Below are 26,146 nucleotides of genomic sequence, written 5' to 3'. Positions count from 1 at the left end.
GTTAGCATTCCCTAACACGCAAACATAGAAAAAACAATCTAAGTAAGTCACAATAGGAAACAGTCAATTGAGGGATTACAACTATTACAATAATATTTATGAAAAACATTATTTAATATTTAGGTAATGCTTGTTATTATGTGGACTTTTAAATGTAGGACACAAACTATATGCATAGTGTTTTCCTAAAGTTAAAAACAAACATTCTTTGTCAATTATATTTATGTAAATTTGTGCACAGAAACTAATGTTGTTGACTGAATGAATGCAGAAGAAAAATGGAGGGAATAAGTTGATATTAAAGCAGGTTCTCCCTGGGTAATGAGACTATAGGAGGTCTTTGTGCTTTTTCGTAGTTTCAAAATCAAAATATTTCTTTGATAATCAGAAGAGATTTATCTGTTTATGTTTCAGTTCAGTTCAGTTGCTAAGTCATGTCGACTCTTTGCAACCCCACGCGCTGCAGTATACCAGGCTTCCCTGTCCTTCACTATCTCCTGGAGTTTGTTCAACCTCATGTCCATTGAGTCGATGATGCCAGCCAACCATCTAATCCTCTGTTGTCCCCTTCCCCTCCTGCCTTCAATCTTTCCCAGCATCAGGGTCTTTTTCAACAAGTCAGTTGTTCTCATCAGGTGGCCAAACTACTGGAGCTTCAGCTTCAGCATCAGTCCTTCCAATGAATATTGAGGGTTGATTTCTTTCAGGATTCACTGGTTTGATCTCCTTTGATCTTCCCACTGCCAATGAAGGCAGTGATGTCTCTGCTTTTTAATATGCTGTCTAGGTTTGTCACAGCTGTTCTTTCAAGTATCAAGTGTCTTTTAATTTCATGACTGCAGTCTCCACTGCGGTGATTTTGTTTATATTTAAGGTTTCTTTTAAAAGACCAGTATGTCCAGATAGAAGGATAAGAAGGATAAGGATAGAAGGATAAGAAGCTAGCTTTTATGCCAACATACCCTAGGCAAAGCTATTCTACATTTACAACCCCCTACAGAGTACCCTCTGGACATTTAGAATTCATAACATACCCTGGGGTGAGTCAAAGACCGCAGGCACAAATTATTCATAGGAAAGACATGCAAAATGAGATAATGCACATAACTTCTTTGTTCATTCACAATGAGGTAGCTTTAAAAAACAAATTAATAAGTAACTCCATTAAAAACACATTGAAAAGACTGAATGAAATTGTTGGGTCACTGTGGATACACAATCAGTGACACATAGGATCCAGTAATATTTGGAACGAGTTCCTAAAGGAAAGCCTTCCCTTTGGTTTAAATGAGGACATGATACTGCACTTGCAAAATGCTCACCATGATACCAGGAACATGGCAAGAGGCCAAAGGTTAAATCCCACCAATATTATTTTTATTGGTCAAAATGTGAGAAGAATTAATCCTTACCTTATTACATAGACAAAAATCAAGTTGAGGCACTGATTTTCAAAGCTCTGTTCTCATTTGTTTCTCGAAGGAAACTGACAGGAAGCTTCATGTTCACTCCCAATAAACCCTGCCTGCCCACAACCTGTCCTGATCTTACCCTTCGCTCGATGGATCTCCTGCCACTTTTATTTACTGAACAGCACAAAATAACTAGGAAAAGATATTCTAGCAAAGGGGAATTCTAAGGAGATGACCAGTTTATAAAAGTGGGGGATCTCTTTACAAAGTATATTCAGTAGGAAATAATACTAAAGGCTCTACTTTTTTGAATAGGATAAACATAGTCTTAATAAACATAGTCAGGGACAGTTTTTATTATCAATTCAGATGCTCCTTTAGGGAGCATTTCTAAGTAAACATGGGCAAATGAAAATTTTGTGAGCAACAATAATATTTATTGTTGAACATTCACTATGCCTCAGAACCTACCATAAACACCTTCTATCTGGATGACTCACCACCATGATTCCCAGAAAACAGACATTGCTTTATCCTCTAAATGGCCTGTATTTGCCATCACCCTTGCAATTGCATTCCTGACTGCAGATTCAAAATAATAGACAGATGATACAGTGGTAAACAGATTTACTACAGAGCATCCAGTGTTATCCTCACCTGTTGTTACAACAGCATAATGACCACCATCTCAACACAAGGTTGTTTAAGATCTTTGTGCAAGGTCCTCACCACATAATTGGATATGACAAAGCACCAAGGAGGCTTACAATGTATTTAATTGCCTACAGGATAAACAGTACATGTCAATCTACAGTCAAAGGACAGCAGTTCCCTTTTTATATAAAATACAATCCCTTAATGGTATAGGTAACTCACCAGGCTTTAGGATGTGATTATATAAAAGGGGGGGAAGAGCTTCTTTGGTGGCTCACAGGTCTCCTGCCAATGTAGGAGACATGGGTTCTGTCCCTGATCTGGGAAGATCCCACACGCGGCAGAGCAACCAAGCCCACGCACCACAACTCCGGAGCCCACGCTCTGAAGCCCATGCGCCCTGCAGCCCGCACTCCACAACGAGAGAAGCCGCCACAATGAGAAGCCCATGCACAGCAACTGCAGAGAAGCCCCCACTTGCCGCAACTAGAGAAAAAGCCTGCGCAGCAACAAAGACCCAGCATAGCCAAAAACAAAACAAATAAATAAATAAAAGTGTTTTTTAAAAAAGCAACAACTGTGGAGATTCCAAAAACTAACAAGTGGTGGTCTGAAGTAAATTTCATCTATTCTTTTATAAACATCTCCTTTGAGACAGGCCTTTAGAGTTGAGAGTTATGTGAGAGATGAATGTCTTCATTTTTAAAGTGAACTGAAAGACAACACAGAAGTTAGTCATGCACACTATAGGTATTCTGTAATTATTTGCTGACTGTATACATTAAATGCAATCCATACAGGAGAAATTTGTATAATTAATAAGTCTCCTGAGAAAATTACACGCAAGGGAAACAATTCCTTTCTGAAAGCATGATTACAAAAGGTAGCTCATAAAAAATGCTGCAGAATTGAATATTATCCATATATTAAAAATTTAATTCCCTAAACCAAATTTACTCTCTTAATCAGACACAAGTCCATTTTCTGTGCAAGAAAATGAAGGTCTCACTCAATATCTTATCGTCATTAATTGTTTCAAAAACAAAAGGTTTGTATTACCCATTTGAAACAAATGTTCAAATTAACAAGATTTCCATCACTATATAGCAAAAAGTTGTCTTTCCAAAATAGATACAACAAAATGCATCATTAAGAAAATATCTGAAGATTACAGAGTTTCTATAAATTGTCTGAGAACCTGCCACATCTAGTTTTAATTCAATCTTCTAATTTTATTAATATGCATTTCCTATCTTAAAAATGCTGATCCATCTATTAAAATCTCCTAAGAACAACATCATCAAGTTAGCAAAGAGCAAAAATGTTTGAGGAGGAAATTAAATCTAATCTGCCTGGGTAGAAATCCCATCTCTGTCAATCACTAGCTGTTTTTAACCTTTCCTTACCTGTTTAGTTGCTTTAGCAAAATAACAATGCTGTGCTAAAAATAGCAGGTTTTGGCAAATGCATGAATATGACAGACATGAGAAGCATTAAAGATGACACAGGGGTATCTCAGCAGGTAAGTACGAAGAGCTAAATGGGAGAAAGTGTTCAGAGCAGCGAAGAGACAAGCTCCATGTGGGCCAGGAAAGGAGATCACCATAAGTGGGTGGCAAACAGAAAACCAGCAGTGTGAGTTTAAACACAAAGAGATTTGTGAGCTGATCCACACAGAGATTACAATGGAAATCACAGACATGACTAATATCAATATTTGTCTTCAAAATATTAATATTTTTACAAAATATTAATATTTTACAAAATGTCTTTTATTTCAAAACATACCCAAATATCAATAAAGCAGAAAGGTAAGCTAATACATTTCAGTCGCTTACAAACTTTGCAAACTATAATATGAACTCTCTGAACATACAGTCAACAAAATACTCATTATCATAGGTCTCTGATTTGTCTGCGACTTTACCTCATGACAGTAGTGAACCATTTAGAGTTACATGACTCTGCTGTCACCTATGGTGGCAACAGTAATATCTTATAGAGTGCTTATTGCATGTTACACACATTATTCTTCTATATAATTTTTCCCCATTAAAATACTAAAATTATAAGGCAGAGGTCCCATTTTCAGAACAATTGGGAACATATATATGTGATCCAGCTTTAACTTCAAATTTATTTGGTGAATCTCTCAATTGTGCTGTTGATGCTTATCAATTTACACTGATAAGAACATAAACACTATGGAATTTTGCCAGATTCTTCTTGTTTTGCTCTCTCCAAACTATCTCAGTGATGTCCATGCTTCCTTTCATATTCACTATTAACTGCTTTCATTTTTATCAACTAGACTTGGTTCCACCTCCTCCTCCAATACTATAAATTACTGTTCTGATCAAAAGTATCTATTAAACAACAAAAATCAGAGCTCTTCCTTCCACCAAAACTACTCACTGAGTAAGAGGAGGATTACTCATTCGTGCAGCAAATGAGATGCTCTGTTAGTTCTCTAAATTCCCTTTTAGCTCTAAGCAGATCACAGGGAGGCCTTCCTGCCGCCACCTCATCTAAGGATTATCATGGGTATGCACTGGCCAAGGCACACATACAGCCACATCATTCTCAATTCAGTTTCATTTTCTTTAAAAACCACTGTTCAAGTACCACAATGCCTTTTTTTAAAAGGTGATATTCATTTTTGAATTTTAGTTTTTATTTAAGCTTGCTTCACTGTTCATTTCTTTCCCTCCCCTAGAATGTGAAATCACCTTGTTAATTCCTCCAGAGCAAAAATCCTGTCTGACACAGTATACAAGCCCCAACCACAAAGTGGTGGCTAAATAAATGCTTATAAAACAAATCCATGGCTAAGAGGCCAATTAGTCAACTCCGCACCTCTGTGAAAGCCTGAAAGATGAGTCCTAGCAGCTGTGCGCCACTTAAAGGGGCGGGCGGTCGTCAGCTGGCTTCCAGAGTTCCCTCAACAAAGATTCTTCACCTGGAGTACAGGGAGTCAGCACATTTGAGGAAATAACGGGGGAAATGAAGAGCAAAGACCAACCTGAACTTTACATATCTTGCTCTCATTACCCAATCCCCAAACCACAAGAGTATAAAACAAAAATGACCCTTTCACGTAAAGATGTTGCAATACTAACTTTACTGAGTCTATTACCACAGTTCACTGGGGCACTCTCATCCAGGTGTAGGTCTAATGTTTTTTCCACCATAAAAACCAATTTTGATAGTTCTTGAAAATAAAACCAATTTTCGTTTCTTAAAATATAAACTGCTCTCAGTTTCTACATTTAGCATCTGAAAAGTACAAATTCATTCCTTTCTAGAATGCAACTTCAAAGGAGAAAATGGGCTCACTCATCCTCCACAGCTGCATCAGCTGTGCCTAAAACATGTGGGTGACAGTAAGTATTTGTTGAAAGAAAGAATACATATATATTTCAATTGACATAATAAAGGAGCCGCATTTAAGCACCTGGGGGAACTCTGAAAGGGAGGTAAAACAACAAGTACTAGCTGAAGTACCTCACTGCTTACTCTTAACAGAGCAAAGAAAATTAAAAAACTGAAATACAGAGCCTGCCTCTGTTTTGTACTCTCAAACTCTGCTACAGCTGCCTGGGCAATGCCAGTGAGCAGATGCTCTATTCTTTATTCTTTAATGGGAAACAACTGCTCTCCCAGGTTGCAAGCAAAGAATGCACAGACACATCTTCCTAGGGTCCAGATTTGTACTGTCCAACAGGGTAGCCACAACATGTGTCATTCAAGCACCTGAAATGTGGTCAATATGAAATGAGATGTCCTGGAGATGTAATATATAAACCAGATATTTGAGCATTAGCAACATTTATTTCTGCTTCATTGGCTATGCCAAAGCCTTTGACTGTGTGGATCACAATTAACTGTGGAAAATTTGGAAAGAGATAGGAATACCAGACCACATGATGTGTCTCTTGAGAAACCTGTATGCAGGTCAGGAAACAACAGTTACAACTGGACATGGAACAACAGACTGGTTCCAAATAGGAAAAGAAATATGTCAAGGCTGTATATTGTCACCATGCTTATTTAACTTATGTGCAGAGTACATCATGAGAAACGCTGGGCTGGAAGAAGCACAAGCTGGAATCAAGATTGCTGGGAGAAATACCAATAACCTCAGATATGCAGATGACACCACCCTTATGGTACAAAGTGAAGAAGAACTAAAGAGCCTCTTGAGGAAAGTGAAAGAGGAGAGTGAAAAAAAGCTTAAAGCTCAACATTCAGAAAATCATGGCATCCGGTCCCATCACTTCATGGCAAATAGATGGAGAAACAGTGGAAATAGTGATTAACTTTATTTTGGGGGGCTCCAGAATCACTGCAGATGGTGATTGCAGCCATGAAATTAAAAGACGCTTGTTCCTTTGAAGGAAAGTTATGACCAACCTAGACAGCATATTAAAAAGCAGAGACATTACTTTGTCAACAAAGGTCTGTCTAGTCAAGGCTATGGTTTTTCCAGTAGACATGTATGGATGTCAGAGCTGGACTATAAAGAAGGCTGAGTGCCAAAGAACTCATGCTTTTGAACTGTGGTGTTGGAGGGTCCCTTGGACTGCAAGGAGATCCAACCAGTCCATTCTAAAGGCGATCAGTCCTGGGTGTTCATTGGAAGGACTGACGTTGAAGTTGAAACTCCAATTGGCCACCTGATGTGAAGAGCTGACTTACTGGAAAAGACTCTGATGCTGGGAAAGACTAAGGGCAGGAGGAAAAGGGGATGAGGATGAGATGGATGGATGGCATCACTGACACAGTGGACATGGATTTGGGTGGACTCTGAGAGTTGGTGATGAACAGGGAGGCCTGGTGTGCTACGGTTCTTGGGGTAGCAAAGAGTCAGACACGACTGAGCAACTGAACTGAACTGACCTAAGCACAAGAAAAGAATATAAAATAACCCCTTGAAAACTGTTTTATATTAATTACATTTTGAAATGATAGTATTTTGGATATACTGGAGTAAACAAAATATATTATTAAAATATATTTCACCTATTTATTTTTACCTTTACTAAGGTGCCTTAGAAAATTTAACAATATTTGTGTGGCTCACATTTCTAATGGATGGTACTTATCCAAACTGACAACGAGAGTCTACATGGCACTAAAGGAATGTTCACTGAAAAACAGCAAAGTCTGAGTCCTCATTTCTCAATCCATAACTAGGGAAACGAACTAGATTTTCTACCATGTGCTAGTGTGCCATCTCCCTTATTGTTGTTGTTTAGCTGGTTAAGTCGTGTCTGACTTTTGTGCAACTCCACAGACTGTAGCCTGCCAGGCTCCTCTGTCCATGGGATCTCCCAGGCAAGAATACTGGAATGAACTGACATTTCCTACTCCAGGGCATCTTCCCAATTCAGGAACCAAACCCACTTCTCCTGTGTCTCCTTCACTGGCAGGTGGCTTGTTTACCACTCAGACCAGGGAAGCTCCATGCAGTCTCCCTTAAAGGCTACCTTAAAGGCTCTAAATAGCTTTGGGAGGTAAACATATTAGCCTTGATTTACAGACAAACAAAATGAGGCACAGAAAATAAAAAGTTTTATGCAAAGTTACAGAGCTGATAAATCAAAGGGCAAAACATTGAACCAAAGTCAGCAGGATTTCAAAATGCACATTCTTCCCTTTCTCTCCTCCAGTCACTAAGAGGGAACTTTCTCCTTGTTCTCAGAGGCTTAAAGAAGGATGCCAACTGTCTTTCCTGACTCATCCTGCAACAAGCTTCTCTTTGACACTTTATACCCTTCAAGCAATTTTCTCACAGCCACTAAACCACAGATAAGAGAACTAGGTGAAATGGTGGCTGAGAAACATGGAAAAATTACTATAGAGTGGTACCACATACGCTTCCGTCTCATGTAGAAGAATAAAGCTTTCTTAATTGGGCATTTTGCCCTTACAGCTCAAAGTTCTCCACTGTACCTGTCACTGTTACTATAACCTGCAACTGAGAAATTTAACTAGTGGGAAACCACTACCTGTGAATTCACTAATTTGGCCAAGCATATTTCACCCATTATGAATTAGCTTACTTAGTCTCTTAGCAGCCTCGAGAGCTTCATTGGCAGTGTCTGCAACAAAGAATCTTTGAACTTTCACTCCGTTGTCAGACATTAATTTCTTACTCTGGTATTCCTGCAGGTTCAGCCATCTTCTGGAGGTTAATTGAACCACCTAGAGAAATTGGGGAAGAGAGATAAGACGACTTAAAAGAGAAAGAAAAGTAACACTCAACAGGTAGGGCCAGTCTTATAGGTACCTCAAACATCAATTAGCAACAGAAATCTTACAGGCAAAAAAAAAAAAAAAAAATATATATATATATATATATATATATATAAATGAATTCTCCATGCTTAATTGTTTTTCTAATCAAAACTGTTAAGGACAACTGCACATACACCCAAATGAATAAGGTCTAAATTTAGTTAATGGGGGGCTTCAGTTGTAGCTCAGTCAAGGCCAATTTCCTAATTTTGATACTGGAGTTAAACTATGTAAGATGTCAACACCAGGGGACCCTGGGTGATGAGGACATGGGACTGCTGCACTAGTTGGCAGCTCCCTGTGAGTCTGTAAGGATTTCAATAAAAAATTACTTTTAAAACTGTTAAGGGCTCTGTTATACAGCATATGCTTTCCCCTGTCTCCAAACAAATAAAGTTCACAGGGTTATTTAAATAACTGTATATACATCATTAAACATTAAGATAACTCAGGAAATTTGTTTTAACCCTTTGAGGTCAATGGGCCACAGACTAATCCATTTCTTTATTGTGGTTTTTAATGGATTCCATTACGTGTTTAATGAGATTAACTCCAAATCACCAAAGCTGAGTATAGTAACCTGAAATAGTCACCATTAATTAAGTTACTAATTCCTAAAAACTGCAATTTGTATATTAAAGTAACTGCTTAAGAATCATGTGAAAGTGGTCTTCCACTACGCATTGATCAGTAAGCTTTCATTTGTACTCAAAGAAAATGATCAAAGGATAGCATGACATGAAAACACTCTTCTCATTCTATCCAATAAGATCAATAACATTATCTATTAAATTCACGAAAGTGAAGTGAAAGTTGAAGTCACTCAGTCGTGTCTGACTCTTTGCAACCCCCATGGGCTATACAGTCCTTGGAATTTTCCAGGCCAGAATACTGGAGTGGGTAGCCTTTCCCTTCTCCAAGGGATCTTCCCAAACCAGAGAAAGAACCCAGGTCTCCCACATTGCAGGCAGATTCTTTACCAGCTGAGCCACAAGGGAAACCCAAGAACACTGGCATGGGTAGCCTATCCCTTCTCCAGTGGATCTTCCCAATCCAAGAATTGAACCAGGGTCTCCTGCATTGCAGGCGGATTCTTTACCAACTGAGCTATCAGGGAAGCCTATTAAATTCATAAGCCTTGTTTTTAAAAGAAAAGAAAAAATAAATGCACTTAGTTTCATTTCTATCCATGGGCTATGATACAAAGGAACCACTGTTCACAGGAGGTAAGATAACAATGCCATTAATACACAAACCAACCAAAAAATCAATCACACAACTGGATCACAACACTGGTTGTGGAAGATCACCTGACACACTTCCTAGAAACTTCAGGCAAGGGCCTCGGTGAGTGACAGCAATATCACACGGACCATAAACTGAGGTCCACAGGGCTTTACCACGTGGAGCCATTAGCTTTCAAGACCTCTAATGTGTCCTTAAAACAGCATGTTCTTCTGGCATCTCCAAGCTACAATGCACTCATGAAGCTTTTCTGGGCGGCAGGCATTCCAAAAAGGCTCCAGAACCTTACAGCAAGGCTGGGTTCTACTCAACAGCAGAGTGTGTCTTCAACTTCTTTGCATCTGTATGAAGCATGTGATGGTGCTTGGCATACAGAAGAAACTGAAAAACTACCAGTAAGATAGCCAAATGAATAAATTCTGCCTTTTGTCTTTTTGTGCCCTGATACAGATAATTTTCATTTCCAGAAACTGACTTGCTCTAAAAAAAGTAAAACTCCTTCAGATCTAAAATAAGCATAACATAATTTATACACACTTGTAAAAAATTCACATTTCAACATGATCAAGCCTCAAGCTGTCTCTTTGTTCCAACCTTATAAATATTGGTAATGATGTTATTAAAACTGAAGTTGCCTGCACTTCTTCTTTAGAAACAGAAAATGCTAAGATAAAAATAAACTACCAGACATAATGCTCACATTTACTGTATATAATTTGTTAATTACATATAATTTGTTAATCTTACTTCTGAATTTTTAAATCTTGATGAAACATTAGTAATTTGAAAAACACAATTGAAAGATTAATGTACTTGTTGACTTAGCAGTCTTAACAGCACCTCATGTAACATGACAAAAAAAAAAAAAATCAAGCTTAAGGCATTTAGTAAAAGTCCCCTAAAGAAAGAAACGACTGAACATTAGTAATGTGCCACATTCTGGGACCACTTTTAAAAGGCAAATTAGGGAAGGGTCAATACATTAAGTCTAAGTTGACATACCAATTTAAAGCCATTAACAAAAGAAGAAAAAAAATACTGTTTGAAAAGAACATTTGAGAGAGACTAAAAACAACCATAGTGTGGTTGTGGTCAATTTCTTTTCATCAGAACATTCGCTGTATTAATTTTAGATATGTTAATGCAATCTGCTGCAAACTAATTGCAATTGATCCAGAGACCAGCTTCATAGACATATAATACATATTGACTGTTTCTGCATTGACTCAAAATGAAAAGCTGCTTGGCTCTTAAATTGAAAACCAACACAGTGAACATAGTTCTGAAGCCACTGCTGATATTCAAGCCATCACTTCACAAAGTGATCATCTTACAGAATAATGACCTGTATCTGTCAGCTCTAAACTATGGCCCCTGTCTTGCTCTAAAACTTCATTAACTCAACTTCATTAAGAATCTGTGATATGTCTAGAGACAAACAAGTTAAGTCTACTTTAGCATTTTCATGAGAAGAAAAAAGAAGAGAAACACTTTTTAAGTAGAAGGATGTTGTAAAGAATGCTGGAAATGTAATCAACTGCTAAATAATAACAATAATAATAATAATGGTTCTACCTATTATTGACTGAGCATGTTAGTATTCATATTATCTAATGGCCAAAAAATCATGAAAAGTCAAGTATTATTATCTATCTCTGTACTTACCATTAATGCTAACTAACAAATATTCCAAACTGTCCTTCTATCAGGCACTTCCTTGCCTTAGCCGAAGTTAGGTGAGGCCATGCAACTAGTTCCAGGTAATAAGGCATGAGTACATATGGTACATGACACATCAGGTCCAGCATCTGATTGTCAACCCTTCTACCCATCCAGGCTCTCTCATGACCTGGAGAGTGTCAGTATTCAAGATGGTAGCTGATCTATGAGCTAGGGGTTAGAGAAAGGACTGACCATCCCCAGGTGGATCATAATCAATGTGCAGTGAAAAATAACCCTTTGTGGACTTTTAGCCATTGACATTTAGCTTTTTGCTGTTGCTGCAGAATTTAGCCTATCTGTGGCACCTAATTTTTCCTAATAAAAACCGTCTTACCAGTTAGGAAACCCAGGGTGCAGGGTTGACCACTGCCCCAATATAACACAGATGACTATAACACAGCAAAGCTCCTCCGATCAATGGCACCGACTGACTATATAATACTGTTGATGCCCTGTGACTATATTCTGGCCCCACATTCCCAGAAGCCTCTTGATAATAAAGACTGAGACTGGTATGAGCAGGATCATATTCCTGTCTTCAAAAAGCCAAAAATCTACCAGAAATAAGATTCTCATGAAATGCTGGCACAGTGCATGTAAGGAAAAATGTAGCTGCTCCAGGTTTTGGGAGTAAGGGAAGAGAAGGTATGAGTGGATGCTGACCGAAGACTCTAAAATGGTGTGAGTAGTTTATTCTGTCTCCTAACAGGAATGACCTGTTAAAACCCTAAACTATCATCTTCACTGAAGAAGTCAAGAATCTCCCAGGGAATCTATGAACTCTGGAATGTAACAGAAAAGAGTTTAAAGATCATGTGACCCCATGCCTTTTAGTTGTTTCTGCCTGCTTGCCTTTACATTTGCCTGCTGGCCTTTAAATCACTTCCTGTGCTCTTTGCAACTGTGTCTGTGTGCGCACTCAGTCTGTCCAACTCTGCAATCCCATGGACTGCAGCCCAATAGTTTCCTTTGTCCATGAAGTTTAAAAGGCAAGAACGCTAGACTGGGTTGCCATTTCTTTCTCCAGCGGATCTTTCCAACCGGGGGATCGAACCTGTGTCTCCTGCATTGGCAGGCGGATTCCTCACTGTTGAGCCACTAGAGAAGCCACTAGAGTCAGCCTCCTCTTTTTGTATTCAAAAACTTGAGATCTAAAGATAGGAAGTAATGTGCCCAGAGATCCTACTGTGAAAGGGACTAATTTCAGTGTCCTTTCCTTCTTTCATACAACTTTTGGCAACGTGACCACATCAGGGACAGCATCATATTCTCAAAACAGCTGAAGTGGGTGGGCACCTGGGTTTGGTTTCCTTCCGGATTTCTGTTGCTCCCTTCCCTTCCACATCTCTTTGACAAAGCAAGCATTTCTAAGCTTGGAGGGGAAAGGGAAAATACAACTTAAAAGAAAAACACCACATAAAGATTTAAGGGCCTATGGGAATAAGGGAGCAGAGGCAGAAGAAAAAGAATGAAAAATGAGGGAAAGGACAAAGAGAACCAAGAGATAAAAAGACAATGACTAAGCAGGCAAAAATTCATAAGAAAACTCAAAGCACATAATTAGACAGACAGAAGAAAAAAAAATGACACGACAAAGAAAGCATCCTTCCCCGTGGTTTTAAAATTAGAGGTGTAGAGACTACTGAAATAACACCATGGGAGGAAAAAAAAAACAATAAAGGGGGTATAGAAAGAAATGTCACTGAGCTAGGTGCCCCCATCCTCAAAGAGAGAACACACAAGCCACATCCGCCCACCGGCTCTCCACACGCCCTGTCTTTCTTCAGCCTGACCATCCACGGTCCTGCTTCACTCAGGAAGGCAGCACAACAGACAGTGAGAAAAAGCCGAAAACTCACTACTAACCAGAAAAATAGAATTTACAACAAAAATGAGAAGCCATTTTGCCAAAAGTAACAAAGATGCTATTTGATAGGGGAAAACAATGAAGGTCTGATAATGTCATTGGTGATCAAACACCAGAGAGACCAACTCCAAAAACAATGCTGACAGCACCGATGGCAGTAACCAAAACACCCACAATCTCTGAACTGGGAAGTCTACCTCTTGAGTGTTTAAACTAGCAGAATACTCACATGTGTACCTGAGATACATACAAGGCTCTTCTGTGTAGCAGTGTACATAATAAAGAGTTTAGTTTAAAGTGATCTAAATGCTCATCCAATAGGAGACTAGTTGATTAAACCACAATATATTCAAGCTATCAAGCTATATGAAGCACTGAAAACTCCTGTGGCAACACACGACCACCAGTGTCCACGCGCTCCCTCCATTCTCAGCTCTCTTATACCTACTGTGCCAAAACTCTGCAGCACCACGTGCAACCCTTCAGTGCCCTTTTCTGCTGGCTACAAGACTTGGCAGCCACATGTGGAAACAGCGGAGTCCGAAGGTTGAAAGAGAGCATGGATCACTGAGTTACTACGTGGAGGACCCTTGCCTCAGAGTCACACATTTGCATGAACAAGAAATAAACCGTTGATGTGGTGACCACCGAGATCTTCAGAGTAACTTTCTCATTGACTAGTCTAGCCTCAGAAGTATGGAGGCCTAACACTGTTTTCCAACACACGTTGGAAGAAAATGGCAAAGTAGAATAACATATATATTTCAGACACACGTGTGCACACACAAAGAAGTATTTTGTATCTTTCAAGGATAAACATATGAGTAAGTAGGTAAGTAAGAAAGGGGCCAGAAGTTCACCAAACTTGAAATGCCAGTGAATCTGAGGGGGGCAGACCAGGAACATGGTGATCAAAGAAAGATTTAACCTAATCTATAACTTAAAACAAACAAAAAATTTATTATTTGTGGAATGAAAATCAATTTACTCAAACAACACTGAGGGGAAGTCATTAAACCTAGGTTTTAACCCAAATGCATAACCTCAAGTCTATTAACTTGCCTAGACAATGAAGGGTTTGCTCGCTTACTTAAATGTAGCGAGGTTTCTTCAAGTGAGGTGTGAAACTGGGGTGGGAGAGCAAAGGCTTGCTTCCTCTGTGACACAGAACTACCACCTCTAACAGGAACACCTGCTATTAGGCAGGAAGAGGCTCTTAAACCTCATTTTGAGCTCTCACAAGCATTGACAGGAGTAGAATACAAACAAGGAATTAGCTGTAAACTCGAAAGAAAATATATTTCCCTCTCATTACAGGTAAGGAAGGCAGATGCTCGGTGGGCTATGGCAGCTAAGAGTTGGTATCGTTTGCTATATTTTTGTTTTTGCCAATGTTATTCTGTATGCAAATTAGGACCCATAAATCTACCTTAGTCACGTTACCTAGCAAATACTAGGCTTCAAATAAACATGCTGGTGCAAATGAAAAGACAGATATAACTTGATGTGTCTCAGTATAAGTGCCATAAAGAAAAAGGTCTGCTTGCTTAAAACTGACTCTGATGAAGTAGCAACTTCACTGATGCCCTGGAGAAGAGATTAAGTGGAATCCTGTTTATAAAATAATATAACAATAATAATAATAGCACTTTTCTATTTAGCCCTTTATGTGATAATGCCAGCAAGTCAACTCCTGCTTCACAAAGAAAACATGCTAAAGAAACAGATAAGGAAGAGCAGCATCATGATTTGAAGCCTAAGCCTATGGAAAGGAAAGAATAATGTCGGAAGAAAGAGCAGGAAAGTGAGTACCAAGACTGTTATATTTACTGTGTGTTCAAGCTAAAGTGTGGGGCCTTTGTGTGGGTAACCTTTGAAAATATAGCATCCTTTCTGTCCAGAACTGGCCATGTGCCATTCATGTTATTCCCATTTTGCACACTGTAAGGAAGTTAATTAACCAATTAATGAGTCCCCTATGGCTGAGTCCCTAAACTCTTAACAGAGGTACAGAGGAAAGCCACCCTCTATGGATGAGAGAAATGGCAGCTGAAATGAGGTTCCTCATTTACAAGGGAGAAAATGAACAGGCCCATCCTTATAGGTGGCTGTAGGGACTAAATACAAATCAATTAGAACAATGTCCAGTGTATCATAAGCACCAAAAAGAGGTTAGCTATGATTATTTAATGTAGCAAAACAAGTCAGGAGAACAGGGTGACAAGGAGACAGGACTCATTAGAATAAAAACAGTAGGTGATCATGTAAACAATAAGATGAGGAACGTATGTGCCTGAAGCAGGGTCCTGGAGCAGCAACACCCCATTGTGTGTGCGGAGGATTGCTTCTGGGGGGAGGAGGAGATTACAAGTTAGGGGGGAATGGACATCAGGTGGGCTCTTTAGTTACCACAGAAACCAGAGAGGGCATGCTCCTTACTACCCCTTTGATAAGAACAATCAATAGCTGGGACATGGGGCAAGTTCACAGGAAGGTCAGTCGAGTGAGTAGGGTGTAGGTGAAGCAGGCACTGGTCAGACAGTGGATGGACAGAAAGCAAGAGAACAGCCATCTTGAGTGGCCTGGCCATACAGTGATCAAGAGAAGTAATACTTGAATTCTTCTTTACAATAAACTATTAGATGAGGATCAGACTAGGAGCCGGAGGCTATTCACGCCTCACTTACAATGCATCTCTGATGGTACATCTTCTCTAAGGCCCACAGTAAGGGGGGCAGCAACTGTTACAAAAATAAAAGAATCTGTCCTACCAGGAAAGAACTGAAAGCTGCCCTTTCAGACTCTCCAGACACTGGATCACAGCCGGTTGCTATTTAGATTTAATTCTTCTTTAAGTACCTCGGCAAAGTCTTCTATTTTAAGACTACATCAAATACTAGCTGGCAATTGTTAAGTGCCACGAAGCTGCAGAAACTGTATTAGTTACCAGAAAAGTACTTTGTCAATTAATTCTCACAACCACTCTAGAAGGAAACAAACTAGCAGAAGCCCATTTTATACATGAGCAAGTAAAGGCTCAGGAAAGCTAAGTGTTATAGGCAGAGCCGCATTCCAGTCCAGGATTGTGCGTGCCAGACTCCAGAGTCTGTGCTCTTCAGTAAGGCAGAAATCCTGAATGGCCTCCTAGCCCACAAAAGTGGGTCCCGGGCAGTGAAATAAACTAGGGCGAGAGGAGAAGTGGGAGGTTCTGTTTTGTGGATTTCACTGTAGGACAGTACTGAGCTGAACTGGAAAGGAGGTTCAAGGGAAAAATGAGAAGCTCTGAATAAGACAGGTTCCTGAATGGATTTCACTAAGTCAAAAGAATTAAGATGCTCAAAGATAACTGCTTCATTCTTTTTATCCTAGGTTCAGCAGAAAAGCAGCACTTTTTTTAAGGAGCAAAGAAATGTAAAACTCTTTGTAGTAAGGACAGATGCCCAAAGGAGGCTTCACTCCATAACTCCACACTGCTGCTCTGCCAGCAGCAAGAAAGGGAAAGAAAAAATACAACCTCCAAAAACGTTAGCATATTAACACAACAGCAGAAACAAATGTATGAAAGGCTCTAAAAATCCTGAGAAACAGTGTTTCAAAGTGCCTGCCTGTTCCCTGGTGAAGAGTATGCCAGCTTGATTATGTTTTGAAGGAAAATCACCTTAAGTTTACACTGTGAACAGAAGTGGGCAAGATTTATTTATATAGAGAAAGAAAACAAATTAGGTAGCATAAATATATGCGTGCATTTTAACTACTACCAAAGAATTAGGCAGAAGCTATACCTTGTTCATTCATTCAACAATTTTCCACTGGACTTTACAATGTGGCGGCCACTATGCTTGGCAACAAAGATCAACAGTACAGGCATGTTTTTTGTCATCACAGAGTTTGCATCCTAAGAGAGGAAGCAAGGAAGAAAGACGTGAGCACATAAATGAAAAGTATAATTACAAAGAAGCTTATGAAGGAAATAAAATATGCATAATGAATGATGGAGGCCAACTGCAGATTGAGCAGTCACCTCTGAGGAAATGTCATCCAGGCAAAAAGCTGACGTCAGAAAGCAGGGAGACGTGTGAAGTAACCATGAGAACTCAAGCAGACCGATCTGCTGCAGGAAAGGCTCCGTGTGACCAGAGCGAGGGGGATCCTCAAAGGGATGCGGGTGGGATGGTGAGCAGGGACCAGGCCATGCAGGTGCTTTGAAGCTACAGAGAGGAGTTGAGGTTTTTTTCACTCACAGTGAGGATGAGAAGATCAAACTCACGTTTTAGAAAAGTCACTGTGTCTTCTGTTTAACAGAACGAAACAAATTAATAGAGCAATATTAAACCAGAAAACAGCCTGCAACTTTTTTCTGTAAATAGCCAAATAGTAAATATTATAGGCTTTGAGGCTACATAGTCTCAGTTGCAACTATTTAACTCTGCTTTTATAGCACAAGCACACTTAGATAATACATAAATAAATGGGCAGGACTGTGTTCCAATAAATCTTTATTTACAAAAACGATGTGGCTAGCAGCCCACAGTTTGTAGACTCCTCAACTAGACCACAGAGAAGGTGGTGGAGATGTAAACAGAAATAGACGGCAGAATTTGGTAATTAAGCAAAGCTTCCTCATGGATCAGATGTGGGAATAAGTAAAAAGAAATCTAGTATTAGACACACACATGTACCCAACACACACACACTTTACAAGGTTCATTCATTAAGCCTGGTGAGTTTTATGTACCTGCTAGTTATAAAAAAGCATTTTTTTTAGAAACAATCTTAACTTTGGACTTTTTTGCCCAAACTGGCCTTTGCATTACACTTAATTATTGACACTTCTGTACATCATTTCACAACATCAGAGCTGCTGGGTCTTTGATCTTATAACCTTCTTCCATTATTTAATATAGATCCCAGTGGGCAACAAGCAAACGGCCCTCCTATAGCACTCTCCTGCTACAGTGGCCCATCTGCAGCTTCTCTCCAAGGAGAAAACAGAAGCCCTCCCTTGATTAAAGAGACAGCAAGCAGAAATAGTAAAAAAAAAAAAAATAAAATAAAATAAACAAGAAATAAATCCTAAGGATTAATAAAATGTGGCATATCCAATGGAATTTCTTTAAATGCTTCGAATGAATAAGCCAGCTCTTGAAATAGATCAACACAAACAAATTTTCAAAGCAAAACAGAGAGAGGAAAAAAAAGCAAGTGACAGACAAGAGGGGGACACATAAGACTATGCACACTTAAACAGGGAAAACAATAATATTAAACAATTTTACGGAGATAAATAAAGAGGTTCAGAGCATGCTACCCCAAAATATGTCATTCTGGCACAAGGATTATTCTGAGCTAAATGTAAACAAAAAGAAACAGATGCAAGAAAAACTCTGCTCCCAACTTCCTCTCCCCCCCTCCCCGCCCCGTCCCTGACACACACATGCACAAACAAGGAAGGACAGGATGATCCTTCTTTCAATTTTTTTTTTATTTCATATGAAGTACAGCTGACTAACAATGTTGTGATAGTTTCAGGAGGAGAGCAAAGGGACTCAGTCTTCCATATACTTGTATCCATTCTCCCCCAAACTCCCCTCCCAAGAGTAGAATGATTCTTAATCACGGGAGATAAATCTAGACTCACCACAGAAACAGCACCAGAGGGATCAACTCAAGAAACCTACTAACTAGTCCTTACCTTCCATCAGTATCCCCCATCTATTTAACCTCCCACAATTTGCTCCCCCTAGAAGTCCTTTTCCTTCATCCTATCACTCCCCTACAAATTTATTGTTCTGTTAAGATGCCATAAAAGCCTGAGTTCTGACCACCCCTTTAAGTTACTCATCACTGAGTGCTGCCATGTGTGTGCACACTGCACCTGTTAAAAAAACTTTTTCTCTTTTTTCCTCAGCCTAATTTGAAGGAACCCAGACAATGAACCTAAGATGGGTAGAGGAAAAGTTCTTCCCTCTACAACAATGTGAGTTAACATATCAAATCAATTTAAAAAATGACATGCCAAGTTTAGAACAGTGACTAGTTTAGACAGTCAGAGAGAGACATGAGTTTGGGAAAGGGGCACCAAGAGACTTTAACAGTATCAAGTACACTTTATGACCTTTATTTAAACATTGCGTGCATATGTGCTCTTTGCGACACTATGGACTGTAGCCCACCAGGTTCCTCTGTACACAGAAATTTTCCTGGCAAGAATACTGGAGTGGGTTGCCACTTCCTTCTCCAGGGGATCTCCCTGATCCAGGGATCAAACCTGTGTCTCCTGCCTTGGCAGACAGACTCTTTACCTCAATGCCACATGGGAAGCCCATTTAAACATTATCTGAGCAAATATAAAAAGAAAGCAGCATTTGAAACTTCTTCATATTGGACACACATATGACTTGACAGTAATCTCATCATTATCCATTTTTAAAATAGTTATGTACTTAACACAATAAACTTAATAACTATGCCTAAGTCCATGAATTAAGATGGATTTATTAATCAATAAAATACAAGACAGCAAGCCAAAAATAATCTTCATCAGGAGAAGTAAAAAGTCAGATCTACAAGAAATCTGGGATCACGTGGTGCCAACAGCTCGCACTGTACCTGAGTAACTGAGCTCTGGAGGACTTCCTACCCCTGCTGCCAAGCTGTCACAGCCATATCAAGCCAGCACGAAGCATCCGCCCGCGTGCTCAGGCCCTTCCAGCACACCAGCTCTACAGCTGTGCACAGCAGGTGAGCTCAGGGAAGCAGGGGGATACGGCTTTTCATCCATGAACTGACACAGGGCTGGGCCAGGTGGCTTGCTTTTATGTCAGGTTCACGTTCATAAAACTTGTGTTTCTGCTCATTTCTAGAGCATGAGTGAGTAACTCTACAAGTAATTTCCTGAAAATCAGGTTACTGTTTCACCTCATAAAAAGTGTGTGTGTTTGTGTGTGTGTGTGTGTGTGTGAGAGAGAGAGAGATACTTCACTCACGCAAGTGAGTCTCTGTGGTAGTCTCTGTGGCTTTGGGGTTCCAAGAATAGTCTTCATGCAAAGCGCTCACAGGAGAACAAATTCAGAATAGTGGAATAATATAACAGCCAGTGCTCAACTTTGTATTCTGGGGCCATTAATTGCTCAGTAATCCCAGCCAATCATTTTATACATGCCACCAGAGGAGATGACATGTGATACTCAGAGAAGAGAAAATGGTAGATACTTTTCTTCAGCAACCTTGCCCAAAGGTGTGAGAAACCTGCTCTCAAGAACTTCACCCCAAATGAGCTTGTGACACTGAGTATGAAAAGCAGAGATATTAGTGAAGCAGAACACCAAACCTTCCAGGGTTGCTGGGAGGATATAAACACAGAAGGTCTATGAAGGTGTTTTGTTACATGTGTTCAGCATGGCCATTACCATGAGTCACATGTGTCAACTCAGTGCATCAGATTCAGTTCCCCAATAGAGCCCTGCCACCTTCCCCACTCCCTTCCCTTCATTTCCCAATTTGTCAGCTCTTCTTAAATTACTCCCTGAAGTCCCTTCCAATAAAGCTTTCAGTTGAAAGCTTGCAAGGGGCCAACTTTATTTCAATCAACCCACTTGTGCTCCTTCTAACAATCTAATAGCACTTAACAGTTTAGGATACATTTGAGTTTAATGGGATTCACCTGATAGAAAGAGACTTCTCATGGCTTCTTTATGGCAGCAGCTCTGAGTGACCCAGCTAACTCAATCTCACAGGTTCGCCTGGCACCCTGAAGAATGACTCGGAGAGTAGAAAATGATCGACCTTTGCTGGGCAAATTCCTGAGACCATCTGACATTTTGAAGGCTTGCTGTACAGAATGATAATTGGTGTCTGCAAGGTTCCAAGTGCATTATTTGTGTTTAGAAGGAAACTTCATTCTTGTTGGTGAATGAAATACTACTACTCTGGAGAGTGAGATCTTAGAATTGTCTATTAAGAAAGTTATCAACATATAGAGTGTCCCTTTCTTCATGTTTCCACTGTCAGAATTCCCACTTAAGAGGAGAAATTAGTCTCAAGTGTTAAATCTGACTGCCCAATATCCTATATAAATGTCCTACTTAGAAATATAGACACCAGACCTTTTGATTTATATTAGTCATCTCTTCTCTTGCAATAATCTGAGTTTCTTTAGTCAGAGTTGGAAAGGCAGAGATTGCTAAATTTTACATATATCTGTATAAATAACCCACAGAAGTGAATCTTCACGGAAAGTTTTCAGAAAATTAGATAATATGAAAATGAAACTTCAAAATAATTCCTGAAAAGAGAATTTATCCCACAGCATAGGATACATGACATTCACTTTGTTCCAGGAAACTTTTGAAAGAAATACTGTCATTCATTCGAAAAGTATGTTGTGATGACAGAAAAACCTGAAAAGCACACACAGACAAAAGGACCTGCAAAATAGACAATGTGACACTCAATATCTGAGCAGCAAAGAAAATAATATTCTAATCATTTTATATCCTCTTAAAATTGAAGGATTCAAAAGAACCTAAGAAATCTCAAGAAAGTTTAATCCTAATTATTTTTCTTTCAAGAGCCTAGAGTGAAATGTTATACATTATTACTACAAATAAACACCTGGTCCAAACTAAAAGTTAACAGAGAAAATGAGAAATAAAACTACAAAATATGATGTACTGTTTGGTAATGTGATGAAGGGTTCAGGAGTTGACAGTGAGAAACGGGCTTAAAAGGGTGAAGCTGAAGATCTGGTGGTCCATCTTTGCCCTATCGTTCATTGGTAGATGACCTTTTATCTTCTTTAACTAAGTTAAATGAAATTATCAACCATTACAACCTTACAGGGCTGTAGAAAAAAAAATGAATGTCTATGAGGTTTTTCAATCTGATCTGGGATCAAGAAACAACACAGAAAGGCAAGAAATGAGAAGATGGTGCTCCATTACTTTCCATGTGGCCAGATTCAGCCAGCATCCAATGGCTATCCCAAGATAAACAGCTTACATAACTCGCCCTTGGGATTTCGATGGTGGTCCAGTGGCTAAGACTTCGAGCTCCCAATGCAGGAGGCCCAGGTTCAATCCTTGGTCTCAAAGTAGATCCTATATACTGCAACTAAGACCCAGTACATCCCAATAAATAAATATCAAAAAAAGATAATAATAACTCCTTTCCTTTGTTGGCTGCCAAGCTCTTTTCTGGAGGACCTCCTCCTTTGTCTCTAGTGGAGGACACTCCCCTCAGATCTGTGGATATCTGTGATTTCCACAGATCCTGCCATCTTTGAGGCACCTGACCTTCCCAAGGCAGAGGAAACACCCAAAGGAAATACTGCCAAAATGATGGCTGGAGAAGTGACCTGCCACCTTGAGACCAAGTCCCCTCCCAAAAGCAATCTGACTAGTAAGCATCACCTACTCTACAAGGTTAGAATAAAGCTAAGCAGAGTAGGGACACAGAAAGGAAGAACACAAGATTGGGCCAAAATGTCTAAACAAAACAGTCATAGCAGCACTGGAGAAAATAATAGTGAAGAAGGGAGTACACTTGGTAGACCAGAAGTTGAGAAAAATCCCTGAAGAATGTCAGGCAAATAGGAACTAGACTGAAATAGAATCCCACATGTAAAACAACTAGGACAGGAATTGTACCAGAAGTGAAAGTAACTGATTATACTTTAAACTTGAAGGCTGGCACACAGGGAGCTCAGGAGGGGCCAAGGCAACCATGAGGGTAACTTAACTGATGTCAGGAAGCACCAGACATGTGAGACAAAAAGTGGTGTTTTGGGGCACCTGGGCCCAAGGGCTGACACAGTGACCCATGTGCCCCCTGACACCTTGGGAAGAGACTGGTTACTGACACCTTCCATGGGACTCCATGCTTGGCCCCTCCCCCACAGTCACTGACAGCAGGACGCTGTAAGAACAAAGTCAGTAATAAACAGTGGAAGCCCACCAACATCATGAAAGAGAAATAAAGAAAAGAACTATTATCTGAGACAAAAAAGCTCATGTAGAACAAAGCACAAAACTGTGCCTTAAAAAATATAACACATCAGACATGTCACAGAATAATGTAGCAATTAAAAAATTTATCTAAAGATCTTGAAAATTTTTAATTGATTAGTGGAAAAAAACAGGCAAGAAGAGATCCGTTGAAAGTAAAGGAAATACTTTCAGGAGATAAATTAGTGAACTAGAAACTGGCGGAGAGAAGTTCATAGTCAAATATCTACCAAATACACCATTTTACTTCATTACGTACAAATTCTCAACACAAATTATCTTATTAAAGGTTCTGAGAAGTCCAATCATTTAAAAAATATGCATATTTAGATATATTTCACAGTTTTCTGCAAACCAATTTTCACTTGACATTTGCTTTAGATCCCATGGAACTAGTTATTCCCTTAGGAAATACCATAGATTGCAAACAACTTCAAGTACACAACTAACCATAATATCAGATGAAAGGAAACAGGAGTTGTTTACCTTTGTGTGAAAGTACATATTTGTTTTTTCAGGTATTTCCACTTATCTTATTGTTCTGCACAACTTCTTTGGGATTCAGTGCAGAACAAGGGCCCACACTTCAGCCTTATCACTATGCGCCAGTTATTAACCTGTTTTTCATCAGTTCTGAAACCTCCCGCCTAGGCGCCCACCACTCTGCTAACTGAAACCCTGCAAATCACCTTCTCCTTTGCCAGCCGGCTTCCTATTACATTCTGCCAATACATGGCACCACTGCAAGACGAGAAGGCTGGAAGATGGAGAAAGTATCTGCTCCTTTCAGTGTATGATATTCCTTCATGAGAGCTCCGAGTCACAGCTCTTCACCCTGGCAGTATCAGTTGGTTCCAAGAGCACCTGCTTTCAGTTTAAAAGGTTCTGCCTATATTCCTAGACTAGCCTCAGAGCCATTGGAACCCAGCCAGGCAGTGCCTCTTCCTGAATGCTCTGGGTCCCAGCACTGCAGGATTCTTCCTCCCCATTTCCAAGTTCTTGGAGAGTTTATTCCAGGGGTGGTAGCTGCTTCCTACAGTTACAATCTCTGCTTTAGTAAGGGTTCTCTTTTTGTCCCTGCAGTCCTCCTGTTAGGGAAAGCACACTGATTGAAACCGCCCACCCTGGCCAGGCACCATAGTAACTATTTGCATGAGCTGTTTTAGGACAGGAGGTCCTGGTAAGGAAAAGGGAACTAATAAGCCTCCACCAACCAGCAGAGCTTGGGAAGGGTCAAAAGGAGACACCACCTGTCCGACCGCCTCCCAAAATCCTTCTCTCTGGCATCCATCTTGGCTGAACAAGGCGTGCACCACCAGGAAGGACTCTGAGTCAGAATGATTGGCTAAGGACAACCTGGAAACTAATCCCATCACCATAAAACCCGAGACTGCAAGCCATGTGGCAGAGCAGTTCTCCTGGGTTCCCTTACCCTCCTGCTCTCCACCCGGGTGCCCTTTCCCAAAAAATCTCTTGCTTTGTCAGCAAATGTGCCTCCTTGGACAATTCACTTCCGAGTGTTAGACAAGAGCCCAGTTTTGGGCCCTGGAAGGGGTCCCCTTTCCTGCAACGCTCCCAACATTTCTTTAATCAACTTGCTACATTAAATTATTCTTGTTAAAATAACTAGTGCAGTTGACTGAACTCCAAATGAAAAAAGCAGGAATGGCAAGTATGAATACAGAGAAATTTAGACAATGCTGTTCCCGTTTGATGACTCCTTATCTATGCTGCTGCTGCTGCTAAGTCGCTTCAGTCGTGGCTGACTCTGCGACCCCATAGGCAGTAGCCCACCAGGCTCCCCCATCCCTGGGATTCTCCAGGCAAGAACACTGGAGTGGGCTGCCATTTCCTTCTCCATATCTGTAACTAATATTATATGTTTATAGAGCTAGAATGTCAAGTCCATCAGGCCCAAACTTGTTTGTTCACAGATGCATGTCCACTGCTTAGAACACTGTATGGTACACAGCAAATACTCAATTCAGTTTTTTATGGAATGAACGCCATGTGTGAACATTCAAGATGGACAAAGGTACATCAACTTCCAAAATCTCTCAGGAGGACTGATACATAGTTGAAAGCAATATTTTGACAAGGTGTCTGGGGTGAACTTTCTTGTTTACATATTGTCTCTGACTGCTTTCTCACTACAGCTGCAGAGTTGAGTAGTCACAACAGAGACTACACAGCTACAAAGCTTAAAATACCTACTATGTGGTCTTTGAAGAAACAATTTGATGACTCCTGTCCGCTATATGAGAGGGGACAGGTTACTTGAGAGTCCAGAGAAGGAAACTGCATCCTCATAGCCTCCTTCATCAGCAATGGGAGTCCCACAGGAGAGTTTTTTTACCTCACTAGCTAAGTGAAGGGCAGATACAGTAAGAAACTACTTCATTAAGTAAAGTCAAGCTATAGATTTTGCTGAGTCTCTCTGACTGAGAGACTCCCTGACTGGGCATCAGAAACATCTTGCTAGCCCAAATGTCCTTTCTCACCAGTCCAGATCACGAGAGAAGAGGTCTATTTGTAGAGGGACGGGGCAAAAGAAAAGGGACGGGAATTCTGGGTATGCTGTTTTATTTCCCAATTGAGAAAATGCAAAACAACCAGGAATTAACTCAGCATGTGATTCCATTACAGGAAATAAGATGAAAATTCTCACCCAGGAGCTATCAAATCCAAGTTTTGAGCACATTTTCTGCAGAGGACCACAATAGTCAATTTCCTTGAGAACAGTTCCTTCTCTAAAACTGCGCAAGTAGAAGGAGCATGAGAAGCTCCAGACTGTAAATCTCATTTTGCTAAGCCTTTCTACAGCAATTCCAGGGGTGCTCCTTCTCCTCCTAATATCATGTTATGATCAGAGAGTCTCAAGAGCAGACATTAATTTTCACAAATCCTTATCTGTATTAAGAACTGAAAGACTGTGTCCCATT

General features: G+C 40.0%; 1 protein-coding gene and 1 long non-coding RNA gene across 2 annotated transcripts in view; one reads left to right on the top strand and one right to left on the bottom strand.

The window, feature by feature from the left end:
- The window catches only part of SUCLG2 (succinate-CoA ligase GDP-forming subunit beta), a 263,040-nt gene that overhangs the window by 194,347 nt on the left and 42,547 nt on the right, over positions 1-26,146 (bottom strand). The window contains exon 2 of the mRNA XM_020890178.2: positions 8,132-8,273. Coding sequence (XP_020745837.1) covers positions 8,132-8,273 — 142 coding nt within the window. The remainder of the gene's footprint in view (positions 1-8,131; positions 8,274-26,146) is intronic.
- On the top strand, positions 14,424-21,868 carry LOC139031240 (uncharacterized). Its single transcript, XR_011483704.1, has 4 exons — positions 14,424-14,517; positions 14,862-15,004; positions 16,570-19,941; positions 20,937-21,868. It is a non-coding gene; the product is annotated as an uncharacterized lncRNA (long non-coding RNA).

This window comes from Odocoileus virginianus, chromosome 26 (assembly GCF_023699985.2).
Source record: "Odocoileus virginianus isolate 20LAN1187 ecotype Illinois chromosome 26, Ovbor_1.2, whole genome shotgun sequence".
Lineage (NCBI taxonomy): Eukaryota > Metazoa > Chordata > Mammalia > Artiodactyla > Cervidae > Odocoileus > Odocoileus virginianus.
Note: the sequence above shows the minus strand (reverse complement) of the source record. Positions and strands in the feature narration are given on the sequence as shown.